The 12,687-nt window shown below is 35.0% G+C and overlaps 2 protein-coding genes across 6 annotated transcripts; both read right to left on the reverse strand.

The window, feature by feature from the left end:
- LOC123218723 (pentatricopeptide repeat-containing protein At3g16010) lies at positions 1–3,667 on the reverse strand. The gene is made up of 2 exons (XM_044640306.1): positions 3,208–3,667; positions 1–2,917 (listed from the first exon to the last, which is right to left on the reverse strand). Exons 1-2 carry the CDS (start codon positions 3,299–3,301, stop codon positions 1,086–1,088), a joined length of 1,926 nt encoding a protein of 641 aa, XP_044496241.1. The 5' UTR covers positions 3,302–3,667; the 3' UTR covers positions 1–1,085.
- Positions 3,668–4,252: 585 nt separating this feature from the next.
- Positions 4,253–9,814, reverse strand: LOC123218812 (heat shock 70 kDa protein 14-like). Of its 5 annotated transcripts, none has more exons than XM_044640451.1 (10): positions 9,663–9,814; positions 7,534–8,738; positions 6,582–6,809; positions 6,361–6,456; positions 6,060–6,281; positions 5,633–5,821; positions 5,398–5,544; positions 5,142–5,291; positions 4,937–5,067; positions 4,253–4,817 (listed from the first exon to the last, which is right to left on the reverse strand). In XM_044640451.1, the coding sequence occupies exons 2-10, from the start codon at positions 8,701–8,703 to the stop codon at positions 4,616–4,618; spliced, it is 2,535 nt and encodes an 844-aa protein (XP_044496386.1). In that variant the 5' UTR covers positions 8,704–8,738; positions 9,663–9,814; the 3' UTR covers positions 4,253–4,615. The 5 variants fall into 5 exon arrangements, with proteins under 5 accessions (XP_044496386.1, XP_044496390.1, XP_044496388.1 ...); XM_044640455.1 differs by having other exon boundaries at positions 7,534–8,703; positions 9,663–9,793; XM_044640453.1 differs by having other exon boundaries at positions 9,606–9,747.
- Between the last annotated feature and the right edge of the window lie 2,873 nt (positions 9,815–12,687).

The following is a 12,687-nucleotide window of genomic DNA, read 5'->3' on the forward strand; positions in this document are numbered from 1 at the left end:
TCTCCAAGTACAATCGAAATTTGTTATATTCATCACAGTTTGCACTTGTGTCAAACTTATCCCATGAACCAATCAAGATGTTCACAAAGGAAAGACATTTTGACCCTAAAAAAATCGAACCCGCTCCCTGCCTTGTACGGAGAGAGGGTTCCCCAAAATAAGTGATTCCCACCTCGTACCTACCCCTCAAAGTTCCTGCCCTGTCACACGCCCACTGCTCCCATACCGTTACTATTTTAAACCCAACTTTACTAAAGGACAAGCAGGATGGATAATTCCCTGCAGGAAGGCGGTGAGTATTCTCCATCAGCTCCGTAGCAGATGCAGGGTGGAAACGAGGAAAAGTCGAGACCAGGATTGGGAAATGTGGCCCCACCCCAACCAATCCATAGAGAAATTGTTACCGATATCTGATGCAGAGAGCATTCTAGTGGAATCTTGGCGACTTCTTTGTCCATTCAACAATAATCCTTCCAATTGAATGCTTTCCATATTATGTTAGCTTTCCCTGTAGGTTATGGTCACACCGTTTGGTTTAGACATCAACCTCCATAAAGCTTGATATCTAAGGCTCTCCCAAGAATCAAAAGAAGCACGAACAGATGACCCCGATTTTGGCAGTCACATAAGCTCTCAGTCATTATTGTGTTACTTTGTAAGACAACTTATGACCAATATGCAAACATTCTTTTACTTCTCATGTTTTCATATAAAATAATGAATAAGCGGCAATAATTTGGAAAATAATGTCCCTACTATATTTATACAATTTTCTTTCACCCTATTAAAATGCTTCTACCTAGCAACCTTGGTTCTTCCTAAGTTGCTAATGAACTTCTGGTTTTCATTCCAAGATCAACTTCGAAGGACCAACTATTCAGGATGATCTTTTGAAATGAAATTCTATACTACAACAATCACAAACCCCTCCAACCATCTCACCTCGATAATTGAAAGATGATGCAACCAGAATGTTACATACGTAGCATGCTTCTGTAAGGGGCCATCCAGCACGTTCATAAACCATGATATTCCATTGCTTGTAGCAGATAGAATGAAAATTAGTGTCTATATATCTTTCCAAGTCATTTAAGATCTTCATCAACCTTACCAACTGCCTCAAGTATTGAAGAGTAAGTGATCTGATCATATTCAAAACCATTTGCATTCATCTCTCTCATAAGCCTTGCAGCCTCCTCAAACATACCAGCTCGGCTGAGACAACCAAGAATAGTATTGTAAGAAACAGCATCTGGCTTAATTTTAGCCTGCTGCATCTTCGCAAACATTTCCATAGCTCGCTTTGGACCACCTGACCTAGCCAAGCCATTTAAAATTATATTATGTGAGTTTAAGTCTGGAAGACATCCATTTTCTTCCATAGTTCCAAGTAAGGAATAAGCTTCATCTATCATGCCAGCCCTTACCATTCCTGACATGAGTGCATTATAGGCATAAACATCTGGATTGCATCCAAATTTCTTCATTTCATTAAAAAGATCCACAGCCTCACTAAGACGGCCACATTTTCCAAAATGTTTGATCATCACAGCATATACTCTAGCACTTGAACGTCCACAGTTCTCCTTCAGCTCCTGAAATAACTCATTCGCAGCTTCGTACCTTTTCGCCTTTCCAAGACTGTTGATCAGGCTGCAATAGGCAGCTGGACAAGGAGGAAATCCCTTTTCATCCATCTCTTCAAGGAGCATCAAAGCTTTCTCAACTCTGTTCGTTTTGCAGAAACCATCAATAAGAATTGAGTAAGTAAATGAGCTTGGAACAACACCATTTGCTTTCATCTTCTCAAACCATGAATTGGCCTCGGAAGCTGGAGCTTTAGATTCAAATAATACTTTAATTATAGTGTTATAAGTCACTACATTTGGCGTACATAACAAAGAATCCATTTCATTAAAGAGTTTAAGAGCATCATCCAACCGACCTGCTTTGCCCAAAATGTTAATCAAATTGTTTATGAGCACAACATCTGGCTTACAGCCTTCTTTTAGCATGTTCATGAAAGCACTATAGGCATCTTCAACTCTCCCAGCTCTACCAAGTCCCTTTATCAATTCTGTGTAAGTATAGACAGTAAGGCGGCAACCCTTCCCCTTCATCTCCTGGACTAGACTTATAGCCTTCTCAACCTTACCCAATTTGAAATATATACTCAACAAGGTTGTATAAATCTTTGCAGTGGGCTGTAAGCCAATCTCCTTCATCTCTTCAAACAACCTGATGGCAGACTCATTGTGACCTAATTTCCCAAATGCCGATATAAGTGCACTGTATGTTACTGTGTCTGGAAAACAGTTCCCCTCATTACACATCTCATTGTAGAGCTCATGAATTTTCTCATGATGACCCTCCTGCATCAACATCAGGATCATAGAATTGTAAGTGCTTGCTGATGGTTTGCATTTGCGACCCTTGATCTGGTAAAAGATAGAGAGTGCCTTATTCACCATCTTAGCCCTGCCCAAGATTCTCACAATTTCAGACAACTCAGAAGGACTAATATCAGATGTACTCCTGACCATATCTTGAATAGTCTTCCACATTTCACCAGACATCCCAACTTCATCCAAACAATGGATTAAAGCCATGTAGGTGGTAGTGTCGTGCTCAAAGTTCCTTCTCTTGTCCGCCCACTTGAAAAACTGAATTTTAACATTGACCTCAACATCTATATTAAGCACTTGACGAACCAAACGATGATCTACTTTTAACTTAAGCACTTCTAAAGCTTTTTCAGCGTCAGGACCCCACTTGAATATTTTCAAAATCCTAACAAACCTCTCATCCAATTTTCTAACAGAAGGATCCTTCCTCGAGAAGTTCTGTTTCATGGAAGGCAAGTTTTGTAATTCATTATCCAAACTAGGTAACCGGAACATCTGTACTATTTCATTTTCTGCTACAGCAAAACAAATGAAACCAATTAAAAAGAATGAACAAGAGACATATATTTTCATATTTAAAGTAGACAGAATCAGATAGAAATGTAAACACTCAACCTGTTTAAAGACAAAGCAGTCCCAAAGTGTAGTCACATCTTTACAACTTACAATTAACAATCCAGACTGATTAACACAAAACTATAACATACAAGCAGTTTATAGAAAACCCATTTGTGAAATTAACACAAGCAAATCTATTCAGATCATTTACATTGATGCTGAAGTATAAAAAAAGGAACACTACCTGTTTGTTTAATTCTCTGGGAGAGATGAGACAAAGTAGATATTGACCTCCTAGAAGCAACTGATCCGAAAATATTCTTTGCCATTGTCAGCATAAAATTCGCAATAATCAGAACGCAGACAATATTTATTTCACATAAAACTGAGACAAAAAACAAGGGGGAACCATCAAGTAGGCGTTTCTGTCGCAAGCAAACGCAGTGAGAGAGATAAGGGCGCTTGGGCTCTTTCTTGTACTGGGCTCTGTCACGAATTTGAACTGCTGCCACAAAACGGTACCGTTGAGTAAGGGTAACTTAAAGCAACGCACTGTTCTGGGAATGAAGCCTTGAAGCAACGCAGCTTTTTGGAAGGAAGTGAAACGCCAATGTTTTGCGTGGGATCCTTGTTAGTGCGACGCGGCCGTTTTTATGAGACGGAGTGGGACGTTGCCCTTTTTAATGAGACGGAGAGGGTCTCGCGATTTGAATTTTGTTTTAAGGTCGGTCAAAAGACTTACTCTCACCGAAGGATGGTTCATTTCTAAATGCTTTAATCGTTCAGATTAAAAGTGAAATTGTCATAATTTATATATATAATTATATTTTTATTAATTGTAATTATTTATATTTTTTTAATTAAATAATAAATATACCAATAAAATAAAATATTATATTATGTGTTTATTAACAACAAATTATCTTAATTTGATGAGAAATTAAAACATTAAAAATATTTTTAAAAAATAATAAATAATTTTAAATTAATTTAAATCAAATCGAATCAATTCAAATATTTAAAAATAAAATTAAAAATTTTTAATATAATTTTAATTCAAATGGAATTAAAAATAAGAATATCTAATATAAAACTCAAATTAAAACGACCAACCATACAAACTCTGAGGTCCACACACTATCAATGGAAGCCTTTTGCCAACTGCTTCAGTAGAAGCAAAGTTAGGGAAAAAAATAAGACTTCATACCCAGGACGTATATTGCCTGGTGCACAAAACAAAATTATGCATCACAATTTGGAACTTAGATAAATTTCACAAAATCCAGAAATAAAAAAATGCACCGAGGGTTGGCAAATCCTTGATAAGACAAATAAAAAAACAATCTTTCTAGGAGCGAGTCTGTCTCGCCCAACAGACGAGATAACCTTTGCAGTTTAACTCTCTGAAAAACCCATGTTAAAAAAGGGATTCTGAAGACCCACTCCTAACAACAATAAAATGTGGTAGACCGTCTAACAGAATCAAGGCATTACATGTTTTTTTTTTCCTTTAAAACAAGTGCCACGAACATATCCCTGTCTCTTTCACGTCATCAGCCCACCTAATGTAAATAAAGATTCTAAAAAGTGGGAATCAAGTTTTTGGCCTGCACAAATCATTAAAAGACAACCCCACTCCAATTAAAACTCTTTTAAGTATTTTCTGACTTGTCGGTCTGCATTGGTTCTCCAGATGTTGGTGGTGCCTCACCAGTAGAATTTCCTGCATTTTCATTTGGATGAGCATCACCTCCGTCTGGTTGAGATTCACCTTCCTGAGGAGGTGGGGTTTCAGGAGCCTCAGGAGTGGCTGCTTTAGCTGGCTTTGGTTTTGTCATTATCGGCCTGCAGAACCTGCAAGGGGAAAGTTCTACATTTCAACAACCTTCAACAAGACTATACAACAACCAAGGTGAAAAAGATGCATCACGCCTTTGTTAACCGCAATAGAAGATTTGAGATGTGAATGGTACCTGTCCAGTGCTTCAGCCTTCATTCTCACATCAGCTAACAAGAGAACAGGAGCAACATATTTGGGAAGTGAATCTTGAAGCTGCTTCTTCTCTCTCAACCAGGCCTCCGCTTCAACACACTCATTCAATACCTAAAATGTAGTAATAAACAGAATATTAGGCAATCATTATAAAAAAATACAAAAACAGTCAAACAAGCCATCACCTTCTGCTTTTCAGCCAAGTCAATGTGATCGAATTTGGGATCACTGGACATAGCTGCTTCTCTGTAACTGTTGATACAGTAAGCAAGTTGATCAATCACAGAATTCCTTTCTGTGAACTCCTTGTAACGCTCTTCAATGGGGTCACCTTGCTGTAGTTTTTCAGCATTAAGATGTTAACTTATGAGCCACTAAATTTAGCAGCAATGAGAAGAGCAAAAGATATAGTACATTTAGCACAATCTCATTAAAGATTACCTTTTTCAGCTCCTCAAGCTTAGCAATATAAACACCTTTGGCTTCATCCTCACCATCTTCATACAACCAATCTTCAACTTCCTGAAGTCTGGCAGTGAACTGCTCCCTTTCAGAATCAGTGACAAATTCCTGGTATTTGTCACAAAGCTGGACAAACAAATGAATGTTATTTAAATATAATAATAAGATTATGGTGTGAATTTACTAGATGCTATAAAATGAAACAGCAGTTTACCTTATTCCTCATGTCATAGACATAAGCCTCAACAGCATTTTTCCTGTCTTTAGTTTCTTCCATTACTCGATCTTGCAGAGCCAATTCAAACTCCTTCTCCACAGCCTTTTGCACATCCAGTGGTACCATTCCACCATATACCAATTCTGATACAGGGATGTTTGTTTTCTTCACCTTCTTCTTCGGAGCCTGCACAGACAAACAAAATTTATACACATACACCAACGGCAACAGAAACCTCTAAACGTATAAAAATTTAAACATGCATTTGCTGTCTTGTTGGTATAGTAGCCAGTTCCCTGCAACAAGCACATGCCACTTTATTTTTCTGTTAAGTTTCTAATAATATAATATTTTCATTGACAAAATCATAGGAAATATAAAAAAGAACTCTCTCAAGTCATCCCACACAATAGTAAATACCTACCTTAGCATCAGTCTCCATTTCAGCAGTCTTTTCACCTGCCTCGGGAACATCATTTTCAGAACGAGGGGCATCAGAACTAGCCTTAGCATCTTGCATATTTACATCAGTCTCGTTGGAACTTGGGATAGCAGGATCAGCAGGAGCCTCATCAGTCTCCATCTTAGCAGCTTCCTTTTCTTCCTCTTTTGTGACTGGAACCTCAATTTCTTCTTCCTCCAAGAGCTAAAATACATATGGAAACAATTATAACTCAAGACCACATAGATAGTATCTACCACTTGCATGACAATGAAAAACTTACTGTTGCTGACTCAATAGATAAAATTCCATGCAAATTCAAACGAACTTTGACTTTCACTTTAGCCCGTTCACTTTTAGTAGATTGGAAGGGACCAATCTGCCAATAGTTAAAAATAAATATTGTTAAATTGAGGAAGAAATAGAAATTAAAAGAAAAGCATTTCATGTTAAACCACATTAGTATCAAACTACGCAGATAAACTAGTTCAGCAGATTACTAACCGTATAAGTACTGATCTTGGCAGGTGCCTGCAACTCGCTCACATCAGCATACTGGACATCTACATTGAAAGTACCTGACCTATAGAAAGTCAAAGCCTTAACACTAGGTATTGGATTTCCCTTTGGAAACACAATAGCGCTTTGCTGATTATCAGATGCTTCATTTTGAGCTTCTGGTGCAGATCCTTTCCATGACAAAGCGATTGAAAATGGGAAGTTCTCATTTACCTTTAGAGAAGGCAAATGAAGTACTGTTACTGATCACTTTTATGCATGATCTAATTAAAATCATAACAGAAAACAGTACATTTAATTAATCACATTTAAAGGATAACATTTTCATAATTGCCTAGGCCAAAAAAGAGTAAAAGTCTGCTCATCAAGAACAGAGAATTAAATAACACAACCTGCCTCACGTAGTCACATCATTATAGTAACAGGTTCTTCCTTGAATGACTTAACACAATGCCAAAAGCCTTTCAACATTCATTAATCCTTTAGATTAAACATTGAGTCATTAAAGACATTGTTTCACCAAGTGTACAGAAGGAGAAAATGAACACATCTGAACTGAAACAGCTCATGTTCAATGATCCAGGACCAGAAAGACTGATCCAGGAAGCCAAATCAGGGGATCGAAAAAATAAAAAGAGTGTAAACCCAACTTCTAAACAAATAACTGCCTATTAAGACTTCTCTTTAAAAAAAGAGAGAACTTAAAATGCAAGAAACGATAATGATAACACTTTCTAGACCTTATAATCCTCTCAATACAAACCATTAAAAAATGGCTTTTCTCTTGACATCCAAGAGGCATTAACAAAATATTAAAAACCAAAATTCAACCTAGTTACAAATATTACCAAGAAGAAAGCTCCTTTAAAACAAGGATTCAACTGCACCCAAGATAAAAAACATATGGAAATCCAGTCATTAAGTGAAAAAATTTTACCTGAAACTCTCTCACTTTAAATGTAGGACTAAGGATTGCACATTGTAAAGCACAGCCCCTGGCAACACATTCACTTGCATTCATTGTACGCCTAGGCTCCTTCCCAAAGAAATCTGCTAAGATTTTGATTATGGAAGGAACACGAGAACCTGATCCAACAACCTCAACCATGTGAATATTCTCAACTGAAAGCCCAGTTTCAGCAAGAGCCTTCTCCAAAGGCCTCTTCACACGTTCCAAAATATGAGCACTAATTTGTTCAAACTCATCCCTCTTGATGAAGCCCCTCACATCCTTTTCATCCATCAAGCATTCAATATTCAAAGGTGCCTCAGGATTGGCACTAAGAACTTTCTTCAATTTCTCACACGCAGCTCTAAGACGAAGGCAGGCTCGGGCATTCTGGAAAACATCAATCTTGTATTCATCCTTGAACTTGGCTGCAAAATGCTGGAATAGAACTTCATCAAAATCTCTACCACCCAATGACCGATCAAAAGAGTGACCCAATATCTTAAGTTGACCCTTCTTGAAACCAGCTATGCATACTTGGAAACTTGAATTGCCAACATCCACAAAGGCAACATTCAATTGGTCATTTTCAGGCAAATCTGTCTTATAAATGCCATAAGCCAATGCTGTGGCTGTAGTTTCATGAATTAAGCGGAGGGGATGCAACCCTGCAATTTGGGCTGCATCCAACACAGCTCTTCTTTGAAGTTCAGTGAAATAAACAGGAACTCCGATGCAGCAATCTACCACAGCTGCATTCAGATTCTTCTCAGCTATGCTTTTCAAATCTGACAACAACATTCCCAGAACTTGGGTAGGGGTAAACGTCTTCATCTCACCCAAGTATCGAGCATGTATCAAAGGAAATCCATCAGGACCTTCAGTGACAGCAAATGGCAACGACTTCAGATCCCTTTGCAACTCAGGGTCAGAGAACTGTCGTCCAATCAAACGTTTAATCTGAGAAATTGTGTTTTTGGGGTTCATCATAGATGATGCAGCCCCTGCAGTCCCAATGAACCTCTGCTTGTCACCAAAGCATACAACAGCTGGTGTCTCACGCTTCGATTCATCATTAAGCACAACATCAATGCCCCTTTGCCGTGCAACAGCAACAATGCAGCTCTCATTGCCAACATCAAAACCTACCACGCTCATCTTGTTGATAAATTAAGCAATTTATTAGACTTAGTCTGCTCCTCAAAAAATAAACAATGACATAAATTAGAAAATCAGCAGACTGAAAAAACTTTAAAATATAAATATATATTTACAACAGCCAAATCATAAAAAAAATAATTGAAGATGAAAATGAATCACTACCATATCTTACAGTAAAGTAATAACGAATCACTACCGTATCTTACAAAAGCCAAAATTTTTAGTAGCCAACAGCATTGGTTTGATAAAGCACATCATGTTAAAAAAATAATCCAATATGAACTTATTTTAGTAGCACCCTGTGTATGACTATTAAATGTTAACATTTCTGAAACCTCCCATAAATGAAAATACAATAAGAGATTGATAAGCATAACAATCTTCACATGATATCAAGCTCGGTACCATCACTGGACCAATACCATCTTAATACAGATCAAACAACCATTCTTTCATTTATAAAAAAGTTTAGCACAAAAAAGTTTAGCAGTCAATTCAAAATAAATTTCACTGCCCAATAACAACCAAATCACATATAAACAAATAATGTACATGAAATATACTCAGTCAGACACAAAAAAAAAAAAAAAAGCTTAAAACCCTAATCACCTTTCCAACATAATCAGAAAGCAAAAATTTCATTAGCAATGACATAAAAGTCAACTCTCAGAAGCAATCACTTGGATTTCTCATGCACCGAAACAACTAAATGAAATGATAACAACTGAATCTACAAAGAACAAAGCAATAACAATATCTGAAAAATCCCCGACAAAAACAAGTTGAATCTAATAATGAACATAGAACCCAGAACCGATGGAGAGAACCGAACATACAAAGTCGAATCTAGTGAGACAAAGTCTCAGATCTACGGAATCTACTTAGAAAACGAACCGTACAGATAAAAGCTCAGAAGTCTCGGCTTAAGAAGAGGAAGGTAGGCTTTGCGATCGTACCTTATAAAGAAAGAGAGGTTTGTTGTTGCTGTGAGTTCTGGAAATTTCTACCTTTACTTCGTGTTTGGGATTGGTCTTTGGAAGAATAACAAAAACACAAACCAAAAATAAAGGAGTAAAAGGAATTCACTTTTTTATTGGGGGTTTTGTGGGTGAGTTTCCAATTTTAATTTAATTTTTATTCTTTTTGCTTTAGAGATTTCTTGATTGGTCCTTGATAGGGTTGGATTCAAATCGAATTGAGTTTGAGTTCGCTTGAGCTTGAACTCTGCTTGACTTAACAATAATAGAGCTCGAACTCGGACTCGTCGAGCTCACTATATTTGAGCTCGAACTCGACTTCAATTTGGCTCGACTCGTTTTGAATTCGAGTATTCGTTATTAAAACAACGTCATTTTAATACATATTAGTCAAAACGATGTCATTTTGTATCTAAAATTTTAATTTATAAACTTTCACAATTAAGCTCGAACTCGACTCTAGCTCAAAAATATTGGCTCGAGCTAGCTTACGGCTAACTCGTTTTAGGCTCATTCGAACCGAATTTGAGCTCGGTTCGAATCTAGCCTAAGTCCTGGAGAAGTCTAAAGATTACTGGGCTGAGAAGATCCCAAGGCCCAATGTTTTATCTTTGTTTATTTAGAAGATTAAAATTTGCACATTTAAATTAAGTTGTACTATGATTTTTTTTTTTATCGTTGATTCGTAAGAATCTTTGAATTTAAAGATTCTTTGAAAAACCAAAACAGGATATTTTTAAATGTATGTTGGATTTTGGTAATATTTATTATTAAAAATAAAATATTATTTTAGAGATAAATTATTTAAAAAATTTAATGTATATAAATTATTATTATATTTGATAAAACATAATAAAAATTATTAAGTATAAATAATTATTATATTTAGTTAGTTATAATAAAAAATATTAAGATATTATTTTATTTAAATATTGTTAAATATGATAATTTTAATTTTTTTATATTATTTATTATATTAATTAAAAATAAAATTATTTTTATTCTAAAAAAGTAATAAGTAAGAAAATAATTATAATAAAATCAATATTATTTTAATAATATTTTAATACTTAAGACAGAAGCGATAATCAAATTATATGTTACATCATTATTGGTAATAAAATATTACCTAACAAACTAATCGAAATAATATAGATTATCAAAATACTCTTTCAATACTTAAAGCAAATGTATTTTCATAGTATTTTATGCGTAGCAAACAACTTTTATATATAATAATTGGACTTTTTTTTGGTTCCAATATTCATTTTTTTTGCGCTTTTGCCATTTGCGTTTGTGGTTTTACCTATCCAAATCACTCATTAATTTATATTTAATTTACTTGTTATATTATTTTGTCTCAAATATAGTAGTAAATATGCATTTAAAATAACGCTGTCAAATTATGAATGACATCTCCCATTGTTTTCGCGATCGTATCTAGATTTAATGGTATATTTGTCTTTTCACTTTCATAAATAGTTGTGCATCCTTTTGTATGGTTGCTCATCATGACCTATCTTATGTGTCATAGACAATCACACATATTCTCTATACAGTCGTCTATTAATTACTGACATTTTATCCTAACAAACACACGGACATGCATATACTCATATATGATTATTTTGTGTGAACAGACACAAAATTTTACATGTGCCATGATCGTACATACCCTTGAAATGATCGTACATATGAATATGTAAGACTTTACTTAGATTCTACATCAAATCATGTCACACCAATTCCTTAGGGTCTCTAGCATAATTTGGATCAAGAAAATTTCTTAAACATGCATTTAAAAAATAGATCATAGACAGTAACCCAAAAAATTCAGAATAATTCTACTACTAATCATTATAATAGGTATTCAAAATTTAGATGATAGAGTGAGGCGAGAATCAATATAGAAACCCACCTTAAGACTATTAAGCTCCATGAGAGAGTGATGACACACTCATATGAGGAAACCCATCATGACGAACAACACCACCACCACACCAAGAGAGGTGCATGATAACAACAAATGTCACGACATACAGAAGTCAAACACCAACCAAGAGATATGAAAAATCACCTTAATGACTATTTTTAAATCTTTCTCTTCCATACAGGCTTGAGAGTTCAAACTCCCTTCCTCCATTAAACTCAAAGGAAAATAGAAAATGACAACTAGTTAAGTTATGAAAAAGAGATAAAATCCTTATAGAAAATATGCACTCAAAGTTCCTCATTTTATAGTTGAGAATAATTCATCATGGTTGTTCAATTTGTTCATGCACACGTGTTAACCATATTGTGATGCAAATGTGCAGTGCATGTTCAATTGTATTCCACAAGGAAAGTAAATCAAGAAAATGAATACATTGTTTGAAATGTATATAATTATGATATCAATAGCTTGTGTAATCTCAAAATATATGTCAAGATCTCAACGCGTTAGAAAAATTCTCGAAGTTCTTAAAATCCTCGTAATCTAAAAAATAGAGGACAAATGTTGTGTGGTCAAACTGATCATCCTAAAATTAACCCTTAAAGTGTAATAAAATATAATAATCAATAGATAATGATCAAATAATTCTCTAACTTAAAGTCTGCAATTCAATGGAATCCAATTCAATGCTTAGACATCTTGATAAACGACTAGTAATTAAACAACTATAACTCTATGGTTCATGAAAAAAAAAGTTATTTGACAATTACCGAAGAAGAGACCCATCTATATTCAAATAACACAACAATTTCATAATGGTTATCTAATAATATGTTAACTTGTCCTATTAACAAAGATGAATTGATATAAACGTAACTCCCTCTCATTTAAATTCAATTAATGGACTAATGTCATAAATTAAAGGAGTTTCAAATCCACCTTTCTCTACGAAAACTTTAATATAAACAAAGAGAAATTTTTTTTTATATTATTATTGTACTATACTCAAACTAATAATAACACAATTGACGTAGATATTCTAATCATTGGATAAAACCATGTAAAAAAATC

The sequence above is a fragment of the Mangifera indica genome, chromosome 6, assembly GCF_011075055.1.
Source record: "Mangifera indica cultivar Alphonso chromosome 6, CATAS_Mindica_2.1, whole genome shotgun sequence".
Lineage (NCBI taxonomy): Eukaryota > Viridiplantae > Streptophyta > Magnoliopsida > Sapindales > Anacardiaceae > Mangifera > Mangifera indica.